Source organism: Rhinopithecus bieti, unplaced genomic scaffold (assembly GCF_001698545.2).
Source record: "Rhinopithecus bieti isolate Rb0 unplaced genomic scaffold, ASM169854v2 scaffold_4781, whole genome shotgun sequence".
Lineage (NCBI taxonomy): Eukaryota > Metazoa > Chordata > Mammalia > Primates > Cercopithecidae > Rhinopithecus > Rhinopithecus bieti.
In genome coordinates this window covers 1,163,949-1,190,260 of record NW_016805181.1, presented here as the reverse complement: position 1 = coordinate 1,190,260, position 26,312 = coordinate 1,163,949, and the positions used below count along the sequence as shown (strand labels likewise).

At 37.6% G+C, this 26,312-nt stretch overlaps 1 protein-coding gene across 1 annotated transcript in view; it reads left to right on the top strand.

Moving 5' to 3' along the window:
- Window positions 1-26,312, top strand: part of NBAS (NBAS subunit of NRZ tethering complex) — a 399,905-nt gene that overhangs the window by 133,648 nt on the left and 239,945 nt on the right. Inside the window, 4 exon segments of the mRNA XM_017871408.1 lie at window positions 3,003-3,086; window positions 6,351-6,504; window positions 12,878-13,063; window positions 14,905-15,078. Of these exon segments, the coding sequence (XP_017726897.1) occupies window positions 3,003-3,086; window positions 6,351-6,504; window positions 12,878-13,063; window positions 14,905-15,078 (598 nt within the window).

Here is a 26,312-nt window from a genome sequence, read left to right as displayed (position 1 = left end):
GCTCTGTCGCCCAGGCTGGAGTGCAGTGGCTGGATCTCAGCTCACTGCAAGCTCCGCCTCCCGGGTTTACACCATTCTCCTGCCTCAGCCTCCGGAGTAGCTGGGACTACAGGCGCCCGCCACCTCGCCCGGCTAGTTTTTTGTATTTTTAGTAGAGACGGGGTTTCATCATGTTAGCCAGGATGGTCTCGATCTCCTGACCTGTGATCCGCCCGTCTCGGCCTCCCAAAGTGCTGGGATTGCAGGCTTGAGCCACCGCGCCCGGCTGAGACATTTTATGTTAACAACATTGTGTCGTGTCTAGTCCATAGTAGGAGATCAATCAGTGCTAGAGATTATTGTTGTCACTGATCATTGCTGATATAGCAGCAGCAGTAGTAGTAATAGTAATAGTAATGCTATTATTATAATCATCGTCATCATCATAATCATATCAGTGGTGATCAGCAAATTTAGAAACAGACTGATTGTGCTGTACCTTGAAAATACAGCAAATGTGAAAATGTGTTTTGGTTAAAAAAAAAAAAATATATATATATATATATATCTGTTTTCTTATTTCTGTTCAGTGAATAAACCGTTTTACAACTTACTAGTGTCTACATACCAAATAAGTATTATTTTGCTGAGGGATCCTAATAACTCTTGCATCTAATATATACTTTGAATAGAAAATACAAATCTCAACTTGTGATAGATTTTTCTAAAATTATTTTAGAAAACATTTTATGTAGCGTAAGGAACCATGTCTGCTTTAATTAGAAAGGTCATAATAGCTTGCTAGGTTTATGTATTTTCTCCTCATTCTTCAATTCATTGCTATAATTTATTCTTATATGAGAAGACTGTCATCATCATCATCCTTGTATCCAGATGTTATCTTTTTTACTTTTCAGTGATCTGTGATAAAATATTAGTTATTGACATGGAAGCAAATAAAATGGTTTTTTATTTGGTGACAAATGGAATAGTATGGTTGTGGCATCCATTCTAAATCATCATTTGTATGATTTAAAATTATGGACTCACACACCTTCAAAAACCTATCTCTGGTACATAGTTTGCTAGGATATTACATGCTAACTGGAAATCTGTATTTTAGATATACGATATAACAAATATCTTATTTTGTATATCTAACGGGGAACCTTGACTTTGGATAATTTGCTCCAATAATAATAACTGCAAAGGTGATGCTATTGATTGATGAATCATCACTGCCCCTTCCCAGACCTTATTAGCTTCCCTCTTCTGCTTTAAAACCCTCCAGTGGTTTCTTATTACTTTTTACTTGAAGATCAATCTCTTCACCAACATAATTTTCAAACGTTTATGAAGTGTTTCTTGTGCAAAGCATGTTGTATATAAGAAAGTAGAATAATATAAGAAAGTAGAATCCTTTTTCTGGGGTTATGATAAATTTTAGGAAAATGCTACTGTTGATATTCAGAAATATTAGAGAAAATGTTTTATTGAACTATAAAGCAAGGCAATTGAAGTTTGTTTTAACAATTTTTGTCTTTATTCTTAATTCAGAATGATTTAGTTGTTTTCATAGACTCATGGATGTTAAAGCTAAAAGGAACTTTAGAGAGAATGTTTGAAGCCTTTCATTTTAGCGAGTCACATGCCAGAGAGTGCCTAGCTCATGGAGAGACAGATTTGTTACTGTTTCTCAGGTGTCCTGAGTTGTGGAATGTTGTTCTGCTCTATTACCATACTATGTTTACCTTGCTTTTCCGTTTAAATTTATTCTTTTTTTTTTTTTTGAGATGGAGTCTCGCTCTGTCGCCCAGGCTGGAGTGCAGTGGCGTGATCTTGGCTCACTGCAAGCTCTGCCTCCCGGGTTCACGCCGTTCTCCTCCCTCAGCCTTCCGAGTAGCTGGGAGGCATCCACCTCCACGCCCGGCTAATTTTTGTATTTTTAGTAGAAACGGGGTTTCACTATGTTAGCCAGGATGGTCTCGATCTCCTGACCTCGTGATCCACCCGCCTCAGCCTCCCAAAGTGCTGGGATTACAGGCGTGAGCCACCACGTCCGGCCTAAATTTATTCTTAATTATATTCAATCAGGCCTTATAGTTGCCTCCTGTAGATTTTCTTTCTTGATCATGGCTTACTGCAGTCTCGACCTTTCAGTAGGGCTCAAGCCATCCTTCTATGTCAGCTTTCTGAGTGATTGGGACACTGGGACGACAGGCGTGCCACCACCACACCTGGATAATTTTTAAATTTTTTGTAGAAATGAGGTCTCACTATGTTGCCTAGGCTAGTCTTGAACTCCTGGACTCAAACAGTCCTCTCTTCTTGGCTTCCTAAAGTGTTGGAATTACAGGCGTGAGCCACCTTACCAGGCCTAGATTTTCTTTCTGTTTTCAGTGACACTTTTCAACCTGCAGAATCATTTCTTTACTCTTGCTAGTACCTGTCTTCTAGGTCTGTGCTATCTAATATGGTAGCCACTGGCCACATGTGGCTATTTACATTTAACTTAATTAAAATTAAACTAAAAATCACTTTCCTAATGTCAGTAACCATGTTTTAATTGCTTATAACCAGTAAGCATTTACATAGCTGGTGGTTACTGTGTTGGATAGCACAGATGCAAAGCATTTCTGTGATCACGGGAAGTTGTGTGGAACAGCACTGCCCTGGATTGTAAGCTGTTGGGGCAGACGAACATTTATGTTGGTTTTAACAACATGCACTGCAGGCTCTTGATGAGTTTTTTAGAATATGTGAATGAAAACTTACCCATACCATCCTTTAATTACTTGCCAAATTTTTTATTTGCAATTTTTCTTTTTGAGCCATTTTATGATTCAGCAATATGGTATTTCCCATTTACATAGTATATATAATATGTGTCCTGTACCACTTAAAATACTATGAGCACGAATCTTAGAGATTAACGTTATAGAGATGCTATTTGCATTATATTCCTTGTGTGGCTAAGTCATTGGCTAATGTGCATTTTAAACGCTTATTTTTTTTAATTTAAGTTTTAACGGTGACTCCCTGATGATCGTTCCTTGGCATGAACATAAACACCGAGCTAAGGATTGGTGCGAGGAGCTGGCTTGCAGGTCAGTATGAGCCTGCAGGAGGCATCTTGGTTTCTCTGTGGGATGGGTAAACTGATGGCCCTAGCAAAGTGGTGTCTGACCAATGAAACCTTACTTGATGACACTCCCTAATTTAGAAAGTTTGAGTGAAGTGTTAAAAACCTCCTTTGACTCAGTTATGTTAAAAATTTTTAATGGAAAAATTAAATGCTACAAAAGAATTATGTTACAAAATGATGCTTATTACAACAACTGTTTTCATTTTGTGTTATTTCCTTTCAGTCTTTCACATATAGTGATATTAATTTTTTTATAGTTGTAATTATGGTATGTATGCAGTTTTGTTGTTGATTAGTTTTAATTTTTATTCTAGTCAGATTTAACTTTGGGAAGCCTCAGAATGTGTAGACATCCAGTACTGCAGAAGAGGGTGGGAGTCGGCGTGGGGCTGGCAATTCACATGAGGGATGTTGGAATCTCTTTATGCCCTACTCCTCAAAGTTGGGTAAATACTCCTTCACTCTCTCTCCTTCCTTTTTGTTTTTTGTTTTTCATGTGAGACAAGAGGTTTATTTTATTTTATTTTTTTTGACTCATGCATTGAGGCAGAGGGCCTCTAAATTGAGCTAGAAAACCTTTAAATTACTGGATATTAGGCACAGCATAGGAGGAGTTGAGTTTTTGGTTTGAAAATGTGGGCATTTAGAAAATGTATGACCTGCATGTCCAAACTCTGGTTTCCTTCCCACTCCCTGCTCCTAGATGCAGGCATATTCCCCAAGTAGAAGTTTAGAGAGTTCTTTTCTGGAGGAATGACTAACCTCTGAAAAGAAGTTTCTAGATACTGAGATATGGTCCTCAAAGGTTAGTGTACCACAAGGTCATAATGAAGCCAACAAATGAACAGGTTCTGCTACCCCTGCAGAGCTTCCTGGATATCCGAGGTTAGACTCCAGCAGGAAGAACAAATGAACAAGAAGGGTAAAACATACAGAAACTGAAACTGAAAGAAAGTGATACCACATACACAAAGAAAACTTCAAAAATTATCATTAATATTACCTGGAGATAAGAGAAGATACTGTATTTGTGAAATATCAGTGTCATTGTATAAAATAGAAACAGAATTAAGAGAAATTTAGGACATTAAAAATGTGATAGTTGGTACATAAAAATTAGAAGAGTTGGAAGATAAAAGCAAGAAACTTTCCTAGAAATTAGGTTAAAAATACATAACTAGAAAATAAGAGAGCAGATATTTAAAAAAACAAGTCTAATATTCAAGTTATAGATGAAAGAGATGTCATGGGTAATAGAGGGGAGGAAATTATAAGAAATAATTCAAGCCTATTGCTTTGAATTGAAGATTATGCATCCTCAGAAATGCCTGTTACATTACAGCATAACACCATGACTTTCCAGAATATTAGGGATACAGTCTTGTGAAGAGAAAGGCATGTTACATAAAAGGAGTTAAGGATCAGAATGACATCAGGCACCTCAGGAAAAACACTAGAAACTAGAAAACAATAGAGCAATCCTTTGAAACTTCGGGAGGAGAATGTTTTTTTTGCTATAGATTTCTGTATCAGTTAAAATCACAGTCAGATATGAAGTTAAACACCTAAAGGTTTATAAAATGTACTGTTGCCGTTGTAATGTCTGTAGTAATTGATAGTGTAGAGTTGAAGGGGAGACTGGGGAGAGTGGAAAGCAAGAAGAGAGCTGGGCTAAAAGCCTGTGTCCTTGCTGGTGCTCATGCTGGGGGAGAGGAGGATGCTGTAGCAAAGGTGACTGAAAAGGGGCAGCCAGAGGGAGGAATGTTTCACAGCGTGATGGCAGACTGGCAAGGGGCAAAGGGCATTTCCAGAAGGGGGAGCGATCAGTTCTATCAAAGGGTGCTGAAGAGGAAATAAATACACAGAACTGAAAGAGGTATCAGATGAACTCAACGTTACTGTTGGCCCCTTTTCCCTGCAAAAATAGAGCAGATGTAAGAGATGCCAGGAGGAGTGAGTGATGTGCTTCGTGTGGCAGAGCTGGGGGAAAATCCCTGGAAGAATGTTAACAACACTGTGAGACTAGTAAGTGAAGGACCATTCCGTATATAGGGAGGTTTTATTGTAGTGCAGGTATAAGCAAAGTAGGTTGTCTAAGGCATGTGGATAAAATGTCCCAAAGTTTACAGGCTGTGTTTCTGCTAATAATTTTAACAAAAATAACAGTAAATAAAATTAAGCACTTCCTTTGTGTCAGGCAGTGCTCTGTTATTTTGAATTTTCACAACTTTCTTGTATAGTGTTTTTCCCCATTTAATAAAAGGAATAAAAGGAATAAATAGGAATAAAGGAGATCTTAGACTAGTTTTAGTTAAGGAATTTGCAGGTTTCACAGCTTTCAATGATGGAATTGTACGTCTGATTCTATTCTGCCTCCAAAGCTCATTGCCTTACAATAAGAACCATTGTAGCACCAGTCATGTACTACCAGCTTGCTTTAAATGAATGACTATCCCTAATGGAACATAGTATTTTTACATATGCCCATGTGATATCTCTTAGTTAGTTACTTTCTATTATTTTTTTTTTGTCCTTAACCATGGAAGGCAATTGGCCATGATCATTCTCATTAAAAACTCCTCATAGTCTGCGATCCCCACGAGGTTAGCCCTGTGTAGGTTCCTCCAAGATGTGGTTTCTTTTTTTCACATTTGATAGGGAATGGTATAGAGTAGTCCTGCGCTGTGCAAATGTCAGTACAATACTAAGTTGCTGGCATCTAGTAGAGGTATATGATCAACATAAATAAAGTGTATTTCTTCTTATTTTTATGAACATCGAAAACAAGATTTCTTAATTCAAATTCAAATTGGAATCACTGGGGGGATATTTTCCTAAACTAGGCCTGGCTGGCCAGCACAGGTGATTTTGATTGAGCGGGCCTGTGGTAAGCACCCAGCTGTGTATATTTTGTAAAAGCCTCCCTCGGTGATTTTCGATTTTGTTAATACTTATTTGATTGATTTGTGGCATAGCTGTTTTGATGTATTATGCCTTCTGATTTTTTAAATCGGGAAAACTGGGGGAAAATAAATTAAGCATCCAAAAAAGTCTCATTTATCTTGTCAGGGTGCGTGTGCATGTGATAAGATGCACAAACCACATACATGTGTGCTCCCTGTCTCTGTAACCTACTCTCTCCCCATCTCTGTCCCTGTCTTTCACAAAATTATATGTTTTTCCAACATTCTAGTCAGTTATTAATTGGTCCTTTTGTGCTTCACAGAATGGTTGTTGAGCCGAATCTCCAAGATGAAAGTGAATTCTTGTATGCTGCACAGCCTGAGTTACTAAGGTTCAGGACAACCCAGCTTACGGTGGAGAAGGTTATGGACTGGTATCAGACCAGAGCAGAGGAAATAGAGTATTATGCCCTGCAGGTGAGGGGAAATGGCAGCTGCTGCTCAGTAATGCTAGTGGAACTGCCTGGGATCCTTAGGATTCAGTACATGGAGTGGGGGCTGACAGCAGTGCAGGAGTCATGTATATAATTGCAAGAGATGAATTGAATATTTATTTCTTAGTTATCCTGTGCATTAGAATGTTGTGTGGCTTTTATTTTGGATTCTTACAGAGCAGGTGCATACAAGTAACGTTAAAACCTAAGTTGCAAAATGTGGTACATATTGTCCCTTGTTTTCTATATATTTTTCATAGACTTAACACCATATAATTTAAAAGATCATGTCTACTTACAAATGCTTGGTTAATCCGCTGTTTTATTGCAGTAATGCAGTTGATTGTAATTTTGGCTTTTAGGAACCCTGTTTGAAGTCGTTCCTAATGTTTTCCTGAAGTTCATGCCTAATTTCTCTCAGTTCTTAGACACTTACAGAGATGCCAAACAGCTGCATTAGAGAAGGATCTGGAAGAGAGAGATGAGGATTATACTGAACCTTAGGGTACTGAATACTAATCTTGACTCCTCAGCTAATAGACTTTATGACTCAGACCTATTGCCTGCCTTTTCTGTACGTTGGTTTTCCCTTGAGGTTGGTTCTAGCCAGCAGACAACAGTTTCTTTTTTCCATGTTCAGTCTTGACTTTTTACTGCCTGTCCTACCATCAGCCTTTGATTTGACAGGAAAGGTGAATCCGGCAGGTCTGGTGAGCAGCAGTACCATGGGAGGTAATATATACTCCCTTGTTTAAATTTCTACTTAGTTGAGCTTCAAGTCAATGACAAGTTTTTTTAAAATCTTAAAAATAAATAAATAAAATGAATTTCTACTTAGTATATCTAGCATGGCCCATGTGTTTCCATATGATAGACTTCTTGAATTTCTGCTTAACCTAATTCCTATTTATAATATTCACAGCATTGAAGATGAATTATTTACTGAACTGTTGGGAATATTCTAGACTAAACTCTTTGGGTGATGGCCAAGAACATTTGTGATTGACATCCTAAGTGTGTGAAGATGCACTTTTGAAAATGTGTAGAATCTGAAGAGATAACACAATGAAGTGAATCTCTGGAAATAAGCTAATTCAATTACTTTAATTCTGTATTTTATAAATAAAGTTCACAGAAAGGAGAATGAACGTCTTGCACAGGGACACACAGTGGCAGAGCCAGACAAAATCTGGGTCCCTGTATAATCTTTTAAAATAGAATCTGTATTTAAAAAACTGTAAAAAAAAAAAAAAAAAAGATCAACTACACGTAGGTTGTTGTAACATGAACCTAGACATTTTTAAAGACTTCAGTGGTACCGTATGACTTATAAGAGTTTGGTAAATATATGTGTTCTACTGTTATCTCTGGCTAACAAGAAAAATGATTTTGTTAGATGGACATGTTTTGTTTGAACGTTTTGTAGTTTCCTAGTTGAACTTCTAGATAAAGCTCTTTGAGAATAAGGAGAAAAGTGTGTTTGGTTTGTGTGAGTATTTATATATTGAAAAAACTTATTTCTAGGTAGTTTTGTCAGTTGAGCTAGGAATGTGAATTTAAAATTTCTCCTGTCAGTAAAAGTGCTGGGCAACCAGTATCATGAATTTTGAAAGATCATTAATGAGTCCTCAATTTTGGTGTTTAAATATTTTGTAACCCAAATTTCAAACATTATTCAGTTTCCAAAAATTAGTAACAGAAAAAAATGCCACAATGGAATGCAAAATAAGCTGTGGGTTTTTTTTACAATTAACTATTTTGTTATTTATTTATAGACTTTATTTTTTAGAGGAATTTCAGGTTTGCAGAAAAATTGAATAGGAAATACAGAGAGTTCCCATGAGTCCCCTTTCCCCACATTGCTCCCCCCACCCACAAGTTATTAGTAACGTCCTGCATTTGAGCAATACATTTGTTAGCACTGAAGATTCAAGATGCCCTTTAGTAGGTGAACCGATAAATTGTGGTGTACCCACAATGGAACATTTACTTAGCTCTGAAAAATGAACTATCAAACCATGGAAGACGTGGAGGAACCTGAAATGCCTATTACATAGTGAAGGAAGCTAATCTGAAAAGGCTGCATACTGTATGATTCCAACCACATGACTTTTGGGAAAGCCAACACTATGGAGTCAGTGAAAAGATCAGGGCTTACAAGGGGCTAAGGGAGATGGAGGAATGAACGGACAGGGCACAGAGGAGTTTTAGGGCAGTGAAACTCTTCTTCACTGGATACTAGAATGGTGCATATGTGTCACTGTGCAGTCGTCAAAACACTTGGAATGTACAGCACTAAGAGTGAACCCGAATATAAACCGTGGACTTTGGGTGATGATGATGTGTCAGTGCAGGTTCATGGGCTCTGGTGGGGGTATTGATAGTGGGAGAGGTTGTGTGGTTGGAGGTTGGGGCAGGAGGTATATGGAAATTGTACTTTTCGCTCAATTTTGTGGCAAACCTGAAACTGCTCTAAACCATAAAGTGTATTAAAGGGAAAACCTACAGAGCTTTCTGAAACTTAAATTTGTAAATCACCTAGCAATAATGCCTGGACATCTTGAATTCTCTTTTGAGTAATAAGGGATAATTATAAAAGAAAGTAAGATGATTTTGGATGGAATTACTTGGCTTGTATTCTTCTCTCGGATTCCTTTCATTTATTTTAAAACACTTAGAGGTTTTTTCTTTTTTTTTTTTTTTGCTTATGTTAGGTTTGATGTTTCATGTGGGTTATGCTCTCCGTTGATCAAAGTGATATCTGACCATGGTTTTATCTTTTCATTTTAGAGATTTAATTGATGTGGGACTTCTTTTTCCTTAGTGCCTTTAGCAAAACTTGTTTGTTGGTTTAGGAAAATGTTTATTGTGGTGAATTTTATCTGGCAAGGGCTTAGGGTATATGATATTGTTCTGTAAGTTGCATTAGAGCCTACTTTCAGTTAAAGTGTCAGTAATTTCGTTTTAAAACATTTATACTTCAGTAAGTATTTGGGAAGGCAACAGATATAAAGCTGATATTAAAAATACTAGTTTGGATCACAAAATTGGTGAGTATATTCCAAATTGCTGATGTACTGTATGTTCAGACTATCACTTGCACAAGACTGTGCTGTATGCATCAAGTTTTCTTAATGCTTTCTGAGAATTCATTTGAGATAGAGTTTTTTTTTTTAACTTGTTATAAAGGTAGATGTATTCTTTCAGACTTGAACTTTGTTTTTATTAGTAGGCATTAAGTTAAAAAAAACATGTATCTGTTGAAGTACTGCGAGAGCCCCCATGTTTTGCCTCATACTGTACCTCCCTCTACTGTTCCCCCCTTATATTTATTTGCACCACTCTTTCCAACTGAAATGCATTTCTTCTTCCTTCACTTTATCTTCAGTTGTTCTTCCCTAGGTCTTTGAAGGGCTGTGAGTGTGCCTTTATTATTGCCTGGCATTTTTTCTTGGCATTACATTGCTGCCCCGTTTTCCCCTTCTCCTCTACTCCTTTTACCCCACCACTTCCCTCATCAGTCTCAGAACATGATTTGGCTTTGAATTTTATTTGAAAATTTGAGAACTCCATTCCATTTGCACTTGTTCCTTCCAGCTTTTCCTGAGGAAGAGGGCTCTCCTCTTTTGGTCAGAACCACTTTCTTTCCTTACCTTGCTCTAGATTCCACAGTCCCACCTGCTTAGATTGGCTTTCTCAGCCATCTGTTTTCTCTGGCTTGTTTCTTTTACCTCCCCTTCTATACTGAGTCTACTCTCTCTGCCCCTCCCCTTTTTGTAGGCATAAAATTCACATCCCTCGCATTTTATAAATAAAAATATAGAGCCACATTCTCCTTGGCTGCTGCTGCTTTTTTTTTTTTTTTGCTTTTTATTTCTGTCACAGTTCAGCTCAGAAATAGCCACTCTGCTTTTTGTTTACTCCTCATTTCCCCACAGCCTGGTGACTCCCACTGCCCCACTGAGACCACACTCAGTAAGTCTGATAGCCCACCTCAGTCTGCCTCTTAATGTCATGTTCCCTTCATTTGTGGTTTAACATCCTTGTTTTTTGACACTATTCACTGTTTCTTTCTTGTAGTTCTTTTTCGGCTTCTGTGATATTATTTAAGGTGTTTCTTGTGTTTTCTTAGCCATTCATTGTAGTCTCGTCCTGGGGCTCATGTTGTTTGGCCTTGTCCCTTAATTATTGCTATTGCCCAGCGTGCTGCTGTTATTACTAGAGGAGAGTCTGCAGTTGTGACCCATTTAGGTCCCTCTCCCCAAATATTGTTCTACGATATGTGTGCTGACAGTTCTCAAATATCATCATCAACCAAGTATATGTACTTTGGCACAAGTTTTTTCTTCTTCTTGGACCTACTATTGGACATCTGTATCAAGATGTCTCATGGGCACCTCAGAAGCAACATGGTCAATATAGGATTAAAAGCCAGGCATGGCATGGTGGCACATGTCTTTCTCTGTTGCTGAGGTGGGAAGATCACTAGAGCCCAAGAGCTCAAGGCTGTAATGTGAATAGCCCACTGCACTCCAACCTGGGCAGTATAGCAAGACCTTGCCTCTAACACACACACTCATACACTCTCTCACACATGCACTCACACACACACGCTCACACACACACACTACCACACACACACTCCCATAGACACACACACACAGACACACACAGTCACACATACACAATTTTTACTTTTGATAAATGTACTCTTCTACACACACACACACATATGTGTATATATGAATTTCTCATGTGGATTAGATGAGAAATTGTTCTAGACTCCTTTTTACTCAAATTTCTCATCTGCTCTGACCAAATTTCACAAATTCGATATGCTTAATTATCTGTTATGTTCTTTCTCTTGTATGTCTTCAGGAGCACTGTCATAGTTTAGCCCCTTACTGTTTTTGCCCAGTACATTGGAAATATGCTACAAGTATTTACTCTCTGTGAATAAATGTGTGAACTAATCAGTCAATAAATGGGAAATCAGTGTTATTTCTGTCAGAATTTCTCTAATACTGGTAACCATAATTCTTCTGACCAGCCTGCCTATTTTCACTCTAGTCCGTTTCCAGTTCATCAGGCACATTTCGTTCATCAGTCAGTAAATGCTTAATATTCTTTCCAAAGTGTAGGTCTATTTGTGACATGTCTCACACAGAAATCCTTTGCTTTCCTGATCAGCTGCGTGTTCCTTCGCTTGACACACAGCGGTCATGATCCTACCTGTCCCTGCTACTCTAGCCATCTTTCTCATCACTTCCCTTCATAGCTGCTTTTCAGTCACATGGAATTGTACTTTCACAACTCACCATGCATCTCTGCATTCCATGCTGCTCTCCTTCCCATAATCTTCCTTCCTCACCTAACGAATACCCCTTGATTCTTTAAAGTCCATGCTAAGGGTTCCCTCCTCTGGGACCCTCTCAGGCTGGCTAAGTGCTGTCTTCTGTGGGATCCGCATCACACACAGCACTCACCGCACTCTGCTTCAGCCATTGTGGTTGTCTTTTCCTACAAGGCTGAGAGATCTTTGAAGGAAGAGACCTCCTCTTACTCAGTTTTGTATTCCTAACACAAATGGCGAGTGATGCTTATCTCATAGTAGGTCCTCATAAATAATTGGGAATAGGAGAGTAAGAAGTAATTTGAGAGATAATGGCTTTAGACTACACTAGATCATTTCTCCATCACTCAGAGGGTGTATCAGTTCATAAACTTGACCAGGGAATAGGGGTCAAATGGCTGTTTCCTGAGCATCTTCAGGAATATCATTCTGTGTTTTTGTCTTTTGAAGGCTAATTATTTGAATTGAGACTAAGAAAGTGTTTGTACCATCGTTATTCAGCAAATATTTATTGAATGACTTTTCTGTGGGAGGGAGTGTGAAAGGATAGATACTAAACAGGAATATAAAAGTAAAACCTTCGAAACAAACGTTCTTTTGGAAGCAGAGTGGTAATAGTAAAATAAGGTTATTTTGGCATTATCATTAATAGATATGTGTTTTTTCTCTACTTGTTATGTAAATATAATGTTGTAAGAATTAAAAAGAGAAATATATAAAGCTGCATTGTGAACTGTAACACTCTACAAATTTATGATAGGTTCCTTGTCCTTCTCTTATCTTCCGTATTTCTTGCTGATTGTTTAATTCATTTGCAACAGTTTGATGCAGATATATTTGATAAAGGACTCTGTTGTTTTTGCAGTAAATAAAAAACATATGTTACTGGTAATGTAATTTTATAAATGATTATAAGAATTAGATTCTGTACCGGAGACTTTTACTTTAGAATAGATGAGAAATATATAATCCTCAGAGACTTATTGTTGCTTTTCAATTTTAGGTGGACTGTGCATTGTCACTTATTCGACTTGGGATGGAGCGTAATATTCCTGGTTTGCTGGTTCTCTGTGATAATTTGGTTACTCTGGAAACATTGGTTTATGAAGCCGGGTGTGACGTAACTCTAACCCTGAAAGAACTCCAGCAGATGAAAGACATTGAAAAACTAAGATTACTGATGAATAGCGTAGGTTTTATTTTAACTTCCTTTTGAAACACTTTAAAGCATTTTCTATGAACTTTGATAAATATATTTCTCAAACCAAAGATGAAATGTTCTCCACACCCGAGAAGTCGGTAAATAAAGATTGACTTTTTTCACAATAAAATATTATGGAGAACTTACGAAACACATATAAAAGTATTTTGGTTGTGTTTATACCTTGCTTGCCCTTTACTCAGACCCATCCATATAACTTTTTTTTTGTTTCCCTTCTAGTTAGGTGTATTTCTAAAGTAGCTAGTGATTCTAGTAATCCTGTTTCTAACCTATCACTTTGTTAAAATTCCCAATTACTTACAATTTCAAGGACTGGAAAAAGTATCAGGGTTAAGAGGACTAGGTGGTTGTGTGAAGAAAACATCTTGGCTTCAGGGTTAGTGTGTTTAAGAGAATTTTCCCACTGGTTTTTAGATCATTCCATGATTTTTCCCCAAAATTAGGACCTTATTTCTACTCTGGCCACAGAGTCAACAGGCAAGAAGGATGGTGCTGTGGAGGTGGTAGCTGCCAATGCTCTTTCTAGTCTTTTGCTCGTTGGAAGCTTAGGTTGAATGGGCCAGAAGAAGGGGCAGAGTCACAACTGCATGATGGGTTCTTTTTCCTCCCTGGACTCTTTCTCTCTCCTTCCCTTCCACATTTTCCCCATCTTATATTTATCTTCCTTTTCTTTTCTTTTTTTTCTTTCTTGAGACGGAGTCTCACTCTGTGACCCAGGCTGGAGTGCAGTGGTGCGATCTTGGCTCACTGTAATCTCTGTCTCCTGGGTTCAATAAGTGATTCTCCTGCCTCAGCCCCCCGAGTAGCTGGGATTACAGACGCCCGCCAACAAAAAGGCAAAAAAAAAAAAAAATTTTTTTTTTGCATTGTTAGTAGAGACAGGGTTTCACTTTGTTGGCTAGGTATTGGTCTTGAACTCCTGACCTCAGGTGATCCACCTGCCTTGGTCTCCCAAAGTGCTGGGATTATAGGCATGAGCCACCTCGCCCGGCTTATCTTCCTTTTGTTTCTCCCTCTGTCTTTACCTTCCTGTTATCTTATTAGTTTCTTTTCCTGATAATCTACCTAATTAAAATTAATTTGTGTTGTATGTTGACGCCTCTTAAGAGCTTTAGGTGTATCTTTTAAGGGATAATTAAGAGAAACCATAATGAGTGAAACTATCTCTGTCATCTGAAATTTTGTAAAGGTGGTTATAAAGGGGCAAAACAAAACAAAGAGGAAGAGGAAAAAGAAGGGAGAGATTCCTGACTTTTATAGATGAAACCCTATTTTCTAGTGTCCCCTATTTTAGAACCTGTGCTTATTTGTCTATCTCTCTTTCTACTTTTTTCGTTCACTCTTTGTTCACCCTTTGTTGATCTAAGGTCTCCTCTGTCTGTCTCTGCCTCTTTTTATACTCGCTCTCTTTTTGGGTATGCCTTCTCTTTGCTCTGGACAACCTCCTGACTGAGCTGGAGTAGCAGCATGTTGGTTTTCTAGAGCTGAGCTTAGGCTCCTTGGGACCCCACATTGCTTATGATGTAAAGAGATGAGTCATAGTGATATTGATGAGCCGTAGTGATATTGATGAGCCATAGTGATATTGCTGCTGTCAGCTCTACTAGCCCCAGTAGCAGGTGATTCATTTTCCTGCTACCTGTCAATCCACACGTGAGTGGTGAACTGGACTGTGTGTTTTAGAATGTTGGGTTTGCACTGTTTAACATCAGTCTGAGGACCTGTAAGCTTTAGAACTTGCTGTCTGATATAAGACATTTAGTTAAACTTCATTCTTGTTTGTCTGTTTTGCTTGATTGTACTTTTAGTGTTCCGAGAACAAATATGTGACAAGTGCCTACCAGTGGATGGTTCCCTTTCTTCATCGTTGTGAGAAACAGTCGCCTGGTGTGGCTAATGAGCTATTGAAAGAATATTTAGTAACTTTAGCTAAAGGGGACTTAAAATTTCCCCTGAAGATATTTCAGCATTCCAAACCAGATGTAAGTAGAAACTAACTTCTTAAAATTCTGTACACTTTTTCCTCTAGAGTATTAGGTTTTATTTATACAATTTTTATAGTAGGCTTTGCAGGTAATTTCTATTTAAACAGAAAAACAAGTGGTTGTCATTTTATTGTTTAAAAAGTTTTAACAGCATAGTCCAAATTTTTTGAAAGTTTGTAAAATTGTGTTTGTTTTGATTGATTTCATTCCAAAGTTTGTTTGCCATCTACTATATTTAAGAAACTGGCAATACCAAGAAGACTAATAGTTGGCAAGTATTGAATTCTTCTATACATGACTTTCCCAGTGTTACCTCATTTAATCCTTATAATAATCCTATGGCATAGATACTTTTATTATCTTAATATTACAAGAAATGAAAATTGTGATATAAAGTGAATAGGGTAATTGCCCAGGGTTACACAGTAAGTAGAGAAACCAGGATTTAAACATAGTATTCTAATTCCACAATTGTGTCCTTAACCACTACACTTTTTCCTACCACAAACAGGAAAAGGGAATGTTTCTGCCCTTGAGGACCTTCACAGTATTTATGCAAATCCTTAAGTTATCATAAGTCATCTTGAAATTATTCCTTTTTTCTTTCTTTCTTTTTTTTGAGAAAGAGTCTCACTCTGTCTGCCAGGCTGGAGTGCAGTGGCACAATCTTGGCTCACTGCAACTTTCGTCTCCCGGGCTCGAGCAATTCTCCTGCCTCAGCCTCCCAAGTAACTGAGACTACAGGCGTGTGCCACCATGCCCAGCTAATTTTTGTATTTTTAGTAGAGACGGGGTTTCACCGTGTTGACCAGGCTGGTCCCAAACTCTTGACCTCAGGTAATCCTCCCACCTCGGCTTCCCAAAGTGCTGGGATTACAGGTGTGAGCCACTGCACCTGGCTGACATTTTGTAATTATTCTTTGTAATTCTTATATTTGCTTACGACTACTATATATGTATAGCTTTGTATTTCTAAAGGGTACAAATGATTGTTCGTGTTTCCTGGTAGTGTAGTCATTTTGTTAAGTGCAGTATACTTTGGCAATATCACAAACCTAAAAATTTAGCCATAGATCAAATATACCATTTCAAGAGATAATGTCTCCCTTTCCATTGGTGGGTATGCAAGCAAGTTGGCAGAGCCACGGAAGGCGCTGACTTTGTAGTAAGGTTCAAAACATTATATTGGGGTTCAAGCAGAAGCCATTTGGGGCTCCTTCCAATTCTAAATTCTGGCTGGGACTGTTTCTTTGCACCAGCCTTCATTAGCAGTGTCTGGTAGATACATGGTCATGGACCAGTATAATCAAGATAGAAAGGAAAACATTGCTTAGTTAATATTAGATATGTTTTGGTTTCTAAAAGGTTGGTCTGTCAGAAATATATCTGTTAATTGGGTATTTAAAATTTTCTATCTTCTCTTAAGCAGTTTGCTCTTAGTAATCTGATTTTAAGTTTGGGATGGTGAAATCAGGGTGGATTGCTTATGGCAGCAGAATACTTTGTGAGAAGCAAGATGGATTAAATATGAATGTTTTATGAGGAAGAAAGAAGTGACTTTAAATTCTTTCCAGTAATCTTGTGTGTTATACTTCCATAAATCCTTTGTATATAGTCAGCTTTTTGTTGTTTTTACTTGGCAATTTAGCATGTGGCTTTTGAATAAAACATACAGCCATTCGCCTTGTTGAAATATGTGAATCTCAAAGCAGAAAACAGCGATGTTCTTGGGCTTTTCCTTTCCAACCCAACTTCTGTATTTCTCTCAGTGCTGTCTTTCTACAACATACATGTGATCATGTCATAATCTGTGGAAGGTTTTCAGTGACTGACCATTGCTTACCGGTAAATGTTGGGATCTCTAGAGTGGCTTGTAAGGTTCTTTGCTGTCTGCTTCCTGTCTGCCCTTTAGCTTTATTTCTCTCCGTGTATGCACTAGGATACCCACATGGAACTTCTTAACTCCTCCCCTGTCTGGTTCACTCTTGGCCCTCCGTGTGCTGCGAACTGCTTCCTTTGTTTGGAGTAGTGATCCCCTTTACTTCACTTAACAAATACCTGCCTATCCTTCAAGGTCCTGCTAAGATTCTCTCTGTTATGAAACCTTCTGTGACTTCTCTGTCTTCATACTCTGTCTCTATTATAGCTCTTGTCATACTGTGCTGTATTTATTTGTTTACATGTTTGTCTCTCTCCCTTTGCTTTCTGTGTATATCCTCTAGATCTTACTTATCTCCTTATTACCAGGGAATTGCATGGTGGCTAGTAGAGAGCAAATGTCAGCAAATTTTGGCAGGGCAAGTGAATAAATGAATGAATGATTGAAACTGGTATCAATATAAAAAATACAACAAGACAAATCTCAAGATTTTATTTGGGAACAATATTTGAGAAGTAGAACTGCAATTCAGGACACGCATACAGACCAAAGTGGCTTCCAGTGTGTGTGGAGATTAAAGGAATAGATTAGGGTTTACTGGGGAAAGAGGAGGTTGTGCAAGTTGTTTTGAAAAGAAATTTTTTTGGTGCTGGCAGTGTCTTACAAGAGCTGGTGAATTCTGATTTGCAAGCATCAGTTGTAGTAAGATAGGGCTTTGTAATCTTGGAGTTATGGTTAGGCTCTTGTAGTTTTGGGTTGGACTTGAGAGAGTTTTTGAAATAGGCAAGTGTTTATGTAGAAGTAATTAGCTGTCCTTGTGTGATTCATGTAGTCAACTGTGGTTTGGGAAAAATTTTTGTGATAGTTCCTGTTATTAGGCAAATGATATCTAAGAGCCCCCCCCTCCCACCCCAACTTCATGGCTCTCCCCAGCTCCATTTGCCAGGGTTTGACACAGTGACTTCTATTTTGAATGTTATAAATTTCACACTGTATTTTATTATGTTGCTTTATATAACTTGATTACATTTGTTTGCTTTACTAAAATTGTGCAGGGAGCCTTGTTTGTATTTTACTTGATTACTTGCAAAAACAGTGCACCTCAGAGCTTCCATGAATCATGCAAAAAGTATTTTTAGTAATGTAATAGGTGCAGTTATTTCTGTATCAGACAGGATAGACTAAGTTATGCTACATTAACAAGTGACATCTATATCTTAGTAGCTTAGGACTGTGAACATTTGTTTCTCACAAGTGTCATGTCAGCTGTGGTTGGCCTCTGCTATGTCCCATGTCTTATTCATTTGGGGACTCAGGAAGAAAGAACATTCCCCTTTTCTCTCTTGTGGCACAGGAAAAAAGAACAAAGTAGATACACACAGTGGCTCACAAAACTTCAGTCCAAAGGTAGCTTAGGTTACTTCTTTACATTTCACAGGTCAAAGAACGTCTCATGGGCAAGCTTGATGTTAATGGGGCAGGGAAGAATAATCCTCTCAAAGGAAGAGAGGAGTGAATACTTGGGAATGATAATGAAATTGACCAGAGTCATAATGATAAAGAAATGGATCTTGAGACATATCCCAGTGCTACCACTACACTTGGCTGCCACATTTGTCTTTGAAACCATCACATACGCCTCAAACCTTCCTCTTTTTAAAAATAGTATCTTAAAGTACTCCTTTCTGATTTTAAGCCATTGTTCTTTGCTTGGATTCCTCCTTGGAAAGTGAAACTTGGGAAGAAATTAGGGCTAGTCCTAGGTAGGGATAACTGGGGGCCAAAAGCTTCCGCCTTCTCATATTGTTCTCTGATTTCTAAACTAGTAATTTTTGAGTGTATCTGTGCCTCAGAACCATGTGCATTTTTCTTAGCATTTTCTGTGCTCAATCCAGATATAATGGATTGGAAATTAGCAGAAGCATCCTGAGTATGCGTTTGACAATTTATTCGTGATTTTGATGGAAAACCAGGAACAACTGCTTTAAATGTCCACTCTTCTTTTAACAAATAGGACTTCACTAGGTATCATAGCTTTGTTAGGTGCCATCTTTTTGGTTCATTTTTATTACATATATCAGTGAGCAATTTTGGTTTGAAAATGACCTTTTCTTATTTAATGCTTACTGTAGAATATTTAGAAAACTCAAAAAACATAAAGATGAATATAAATTTTGTAGCTGGCAATATCATTGACTAGAAATTCTAAAATGTTACCACTAAAATATTTAGAAGTATTCATTAAAATGTTAATTTTAAAAAATCTGTTTATCTGCATAGTTGAACTTTTAGGAAAACAAGGGAAATTTCTACCAGGCAAAAGTGAAGAGAGAGGTAGAAGTTAGAGAAATACTCATGAGAAGGAGGGAGTGGCTAGGGATAGGGATTGTGGTCTTGAAAACCTGTAGAGGAGTGAATTTTAATACCTGTCTTGAGATAGAAGGTGAAGTCTTTAAAATGATGAGTCAGAAGTCAGACTTCTGGTAGATCGTGAGTGACCTGGTCAGCTGACCCTGGAGCCGATTTAGGGCGCTTGCCTTGGCTTCAGAGTCACCACAGCCGTGGCCAATCACTTGGCCAGCAGATGCTGTAGGCTGAGAAGCCATCCACTGAGGAGGGGTACCACGCAAAAGAACAGGAGGAGGAAACAGGCCAATGCCATAACTCAGGCTGAAATTGAACAGCCTACAGAGGGAGAAAGTGTTCAAGGCCAAGGAAGTTACAGCACTAGGATCCCACGGAACTGCAGGAGACCCACAGGAAGATGCCTGTCTTCCAGACCTACTTCTAGCAGAACTGGGATGAAGTCTTCGACAACCTTTGCCATACTGGCTAGAAATCCCTGGAAACTTCCAGAAGAAAGGAGCACCTGTTTCATGGACTGGCATTTTAGATGCCCTCGTGGAATATGAAGCTTTAGCAAAGCTCAAGTTATGTTCTTGTGAAAAGGCATTAAATTATTTCTGTATATTATACAGTTGGTCTTTTAATTTTTTGAGAGTAACAAGTCTAGCTTCTTTGTACAGACTTAGAACTTATCCAAAGATTTTATTTTTTCTCATATTTCTTAGAAATTTAATGAGCACATGTTGTCTGTTTTCCTATGCCTTTTAGCTCAAGTACACATAAATCAATGTTGACTTTTCTTTCTTAGATCTAGCAAAAGAAATGCACTTCTTTGAAGAAAAAAAGGATGAAATAATTTTTTTTTTTGTTCTAACACTTTCTTGAAGGTCGTGGGCTTTATGAAAAAATATTAAATAGTTACTTGAACCTGTGAGAAGTCGCAGCAAGCCTTAAAGTAGTTTATTCTTGCTAACGGTTAGAATAATGAATACTTGTGAATTGTTTGGGCTACATTTAGTTTCTCTTAATCAAAACCAGATAATAGAATTCACAAACTTTCTACATGTTATTACTTGGTAAACTGATACTCATTTAAAATTAAAGACTCTTTATCATGCAGAAAATGAAAGAAAAAGAAGAAATAAGACTTCTGTATAATGTCAGGGCTCTTTAAAGGATGCATTGTCAATAAAAGTGTAGAGTAGGAAACTGCTCATCCGTTGGCACATGAAATCAGCAGAGGAGCGTGGCTCCCTGGGCATGTATTCTGGATTCGAGGGGAGCGGGGAATGTGGGGGCAGGGAGTTGCTTTCTGAGCAGTCAAACAACAAGCTTGCCTAACATGGATATGTGCTTTCAATTAATACTCCTCTGTGACCTGTGATAAAACTGGACATGGGCTGGTGATACTTAGTTTGCTTGGTAGTAGCAAAAACAAAACCTCTCTGAAGGACTCACTTTAATCTAGACTGTACAAGATTCTTATAGATAAAGCTTTGATAAAGATGAGTTTACAATCCAACTTTATAAAACACAAAAGGAAAGTAAACTTTGAGCAAAACTCAGTGGCAGGCCTTGCTCCCCTTCCCTTCTGGTAATAGATGATCCGATGCAGGCTATAAAATGAATATTTTAAATATTTAGGATGTGAGGAAATAAATAAAGACCATGAGATAGGAAGGACAAATTGTGAAAAAAGAAAAGATTTGAAAAAGAAGCAAATAGAACTTCTAGAGTTGAAACTGTAGTAATAAAAGCAAAACATTAAATGGATGGATTCAAAAGAATTTTGGCTACAATTTAAGAAAGAATTGAAATATTGAAGATAATCTAAGAAATTTTCTGGATTGTTACACATGAAGGTGAAGAAATGAAAAATATACAGGGTTAAAAGACATTGAGGATAGCGAGAGCAGGTCTGACATAAGAGTTTCAGGAAGAGAATAAGCATTCCAGAAAGAGAGACTAGAGATGACAATAAGCAGGCAGTATTCAACGTGGGACTTTCCTAAAATCAATGAAAGATACGAGGTGCATTCAGATCTTGAGGAAGATAAGTGAAATACAGTTCAGCCTATATTTAGATGCACTGTAATGGAACTTAAGGATACCACGGACACAGAGAGAATCTTAAAAGTGGCCTAGTGTAAACAAAAGTACAGTCAAAGGAAAACCGTAAATCTGAAAGCAGACTTCTTAAGAACAATGGATACCAGAAGACAATGAAATAATATACATGTGTTAAATGTTGAGGAAAATTAACCTTGATATTTAAGTCAACCTAATAGTTCATGATAGCCAGCATTTACTTGATGCTTTTAAAAAAACTTTTTGTAGGGATGGTGTCTTGCTACGTTGCCCAGGCTGGTCTCGAACTCCTGGCCTCAAGCAGTCCTCCCGGCTCAGCCTCCCAAAGCACTTGGATTCTAGGCACGAACCACCGTGCCTGGCTACTTAATGCTTTTTCTTTGGTAGTTATGTTTTAAACATTTCACATGTATTAACTCATTTAAAATTTTTTATGACTATATAGCTATCATTGTTTGCGTTTTATAGATTCAGAAAAGCAGAGTAGTTAGTTAGCTTGCTCACATTATATGTTTCTTATTTACTGATGCATTAGGGATTTAAGCCTAAGTAGTGTGACTTCAAAACCTTTAAGCTACATAGTATACTGCATTTCTAACCCAGGATGTTTTACATAGAGACACTATCATTCAAATGTGAGTGTAATAAAGACTTTTTACAGATAACTGAAAACTGAGAGAGTTTATCATTTACAGACCCATCCTGAAAGAATTATTCAAGGATGTACTTCATGAAGAAGGAAATTATATCCAAAAAGAAAGTAGTGAGATATAAGAGGGATGATAAAGAGTGGGGGGAAAAGAATCTTACTTAGGAAACAGTAAATATGAGAAAAATATAAATAAGCATTCAGTGTATAAATTAATAATAATGAAAAAGTATGGAAAGTATTAAAAGCAAGACGAACAATAGTAAGAAGGAAGTTTTAGTATCAGAGTTAAAATGATCAAAGGATCTGAATTGTTCAGGTTTTGGATGAGGATAATCTTAACCAGACTTTGAATAGTCAAATATGCATATTACTTTATTATATTTTTATTCTGACGTATAGCACGTGTGGTAGGTAGAATAATGGCCTCCCAAAATGTCCATGTCCTAATTCCTGAACCTATGAAGATGTTACCTTACCTGGCAAAAGGGGCTTTGCAGGTTTGATTAAACCAAGGACTTTTAGATGGCAAAGCTGTCCTGCATTATCCAGGTGAGCCCAGTCTAACCACATGAGTCCTTAAAGGTAGCAGATCTTTCTGTCTGTGGTCAGGATGCTATAGAATTGTCAGAGTGATGCTGTCTTTGAAGATAGAGAAAGGGGCCATGAGACAAGTAGTGTGGGCACCCTCTAGAAGCTGGAAAAGGCAAGGAAGTGGGTTCTCTCCTAGAGCATCTGAAGGAACACATTCAGTTGCTGACAACTGAATTTTAGCTCAGTCAGGCCCATTTTGGTTTCTGACTTACAGAACTGTAAGAGGATAAATTTGTGTTAAGTAATCAAGTTGGTGATAATTTGTTATGGCAGCAATAGAAAACAAATACGGCATACATAACAGAAAACTACAAATAATGTGTAAGGCTAGACATTTTTCTAAAGAGAACACCTGTGTAATTGCCGTTGAGGGTCTTTTGAAAAATTTGACTCATTCTGCTGTGTACATAGCAGCATCTCCTTGTGGTTTTAATTTGCAGTACTGTGATATGGAAATTATCCTTCGCCAGTTACCCATGTGGCAAGTAATCTCCACTCTCTTTGTCATTTTATTCTCTGAGTAGTGAAGTCCCTGTAATCTGATCAGGGATTGAGCTGTTTCAAGTTTTGAAAAGACTCTCCTATTTCTTGTTCTCCCTTATTCCTAGGGTGTAATCCTCCAGAAAGTATTGGAAGTGTCGGGTGCTTACTAGGCCCCTCTCCTTGGCAGGTCCTGGACTCCTGTCCCAGCAAGATATGTTTGCAGAGGGCATACTTAACCCCTTAAACTTTTGGCTGCAATTTGGTGTACAGTCCTCGGGAATTGAAAAGTATCTCTAGAGCTATGCTATTCAAAATGGTAGCCACTAGCCACATATGGATATAAATCTAAATCTGATAAAATTTTAAGAACTTACTTATTTAGTCTCACTAGCTTTCCATGTATTGGGATGCATGTCATTCCAAATATTTTTGCAATTACAAGCAGTGCTTCAATGAATAACCTTGTCCATATGTATTTTTAAATTATTGGTGTATTTTCAGTGTATATTCCTGGAAGGAGATTGCTGGGTTTAAAAAGGCAAGAGTTGTCTGGATATTGCCAAATTTTTCTTTAGTAGGATTGTTCTAATTTACGTTCCCACCAACCAAGTAGGAGCATGCCCATTTCTCCACAATTTTGCCAACAGAATTTGTTGTCATATTTTAAAATTTGTGCCAATGGGATAGATGAGAAATGGTATTTCAGTGTTGTTTCAATTTACACTTTTCTAATTACGAATGAGTTTTAACATATTCCGATATGTTAGATAGACATTATCTCTCTTTTCTGAACTTATTCCTGTCCGTACTCCATTCTTGCCTAGGGTTTTTGTTCTTTTGTACCTTAATTTTTAGAAATTCTTACATATTCGTGTAACTAACCCTTTGTCTATGGCATATATTGTGACTACTTCTCCCAATTGGTCAGTTGTCTTTTGACTTTGTTTATTGTGTCATACAATGTTTTCATTTTTTTATTTTTGTGTAGTCAAATTGTTCGATCTTTTACTGCCTCTGTATTTTGAGTAATGGTTGGAAAGCCTTTTCATACTCAGAGTTAAGGAAGAATTCTCTCACGTTTTCTTCTAGTACTTGCATGGTTTTATTTTTCTCTTCCCAATTTATTTGGAGTTTATTCTTTTGTATTGTGAGACATGGATCTGATTTTATTTTCCCAAATGACTATGTAATTGTTCCAGCATCATTTATTAAAACGTTTCTCTATACCCTAGTGATTTGAAATGCCACCTTTGTCATATGCCGAAATTTCCATCTGTACATGGGTTTAATTCTAGAGTTTCTGTATTCTACTGCTCTGTCTGTCCATGCACTAGTACTGCATGATTTTAATTATAGAGAGTTTAGTGTGTTTTAATGTCTGAGGAGGTAGTATTCCTCTGTGGATTTTTTTCCCCGTTTTTTGTTTTTGTTTTGTGTGTGTGTGTGTGTGTGTGTGTGTGTGTGTGTTATTGTGTATTTGTTTTTCTATCTGAACTTTAGTACCAGTTTGTCTACTTTCATAAAATCGCTTATTGGTATTTTGTTGTGATTGCACTGAATTTGTACGTTAACTTAGGGAGACCAGTATTTGTCTGATGTTCAGCTATCGTATCCAATAATAGAGGATGTTGTTCTATTAGTTTATGTCTTTTTAAATCTCTTTTAGGATTGCTTAAAAATTTTCCTTTTAGATGTTTTGCACATTTTTTGTTAAATTTATTCCTAAGTTTTAAGTTTTCTCTGTTGGTACTATCTGCCCTCATTTCCTCTGTTTAATGTTTGTGTATATAAAAGCTATTTGTATGTTAATTTTGTATTCTGCTACTTCACTGATTTCTTTGATTGCTTGATTCTTTGGGATTTTCCAGGTATCCTGTCTTATCATCTGTGTTCTTTCCTAGTGTATATAGTGCATAATTTTAAGATTTTTTAGAAATTATTATTCTTTTGTATTTTACCTTGCTATCCAGTATGGGTGATACTCTGCAGCCTGTGGTGTGGAAGACTCATTTTATTGACTTCTTAGAAAGTCCCAGATGGGCTGTCCTCTTTTTGCTTGAGAAAAGGCAAATGACAGTATAAAAGTGACAACGGAGATCATAGGGAAGGAATGATGAAAAAGAAGTGTGTCTTAGACTATATGAAGTTAGGTATCTTAAAGGGATTCTAACAGGGAAAGATTGAAAAATGTCTTACAAATTTGAACAGTATGGTTTATGGACACAACAGATTATATTTTAAAAGATATGCTGAATGGCATAAGAAGAGAAAAGAAATATGCCATAGGAATACAGAGAGAAAAGGGTATCTATGTATGAGAGTAGTGTAAGGACTTACTCACTGGACTAGCAACTATTGAGCATACTCCAGGACTGTAGACATCTGGGAAAGCTGAATTTAAGTCAAAGTCAAATGAAGATAAAACTGGATTATTGGATAGGTTTTAGACATGGCAAGACATGTCTTCTTAAGAAGACATTCCAGGTAGGAGTAGACTAAAACAAGGAGACATAATCAGGTTAATATCATGTTTAGGTAAGCGCAAGTAATTTAATTTGAGTGGAATAAAACTTTATGTAGAAGGGTAAGTGGTTCATGGGAGCAGGCCATAGAGGCGTTTAACTGGAAGGCAAAAGGTTTATTGTTTACCTTTCGTATTGAAAGACTGTTAAAGGATTCTCAACATAAGGTTTGAGCATATGTGATCAAATATGGACTCAAGGACATTGAACTTAAAAGTGGTTCTTTAGGGCCAGGCACAGTGGCTCAAACCTGTAATCCTAGCATTTTGGGAGCCCAAGGTGGGTGAATCACTTCAGGTCAGGAGTTCAAGACCAGCCTGGCCAACATGGCAAAAGCCCGTCTCTACTAAAAATACAAAAATTAGCTAGATGTGGTTGTGGGTGCCTGTAATTCCAGCTACTCAGGAGGCTGAGGCAGGAGAATCGCTTGAACCTGGGAGGTGGAGGTTGCAGTGAGCCGAGATTGCACCACTGCACTTGAGGGGTAACACAGCGAGACTCTGTCTCAGAAAATAAAAAAATAAATAAAAGTTGTTCTTTAACGTCTCACAGAGGGAAAGACAGGAAGTGGGGAGAACAAGTAAGACATCAGGACTTTGGCTTTTATTTCAAATGGTTTCCCAAATTGTTCCTTGACTGAAATTGGTTTCAGTGTTTTTATCTTCCGGGG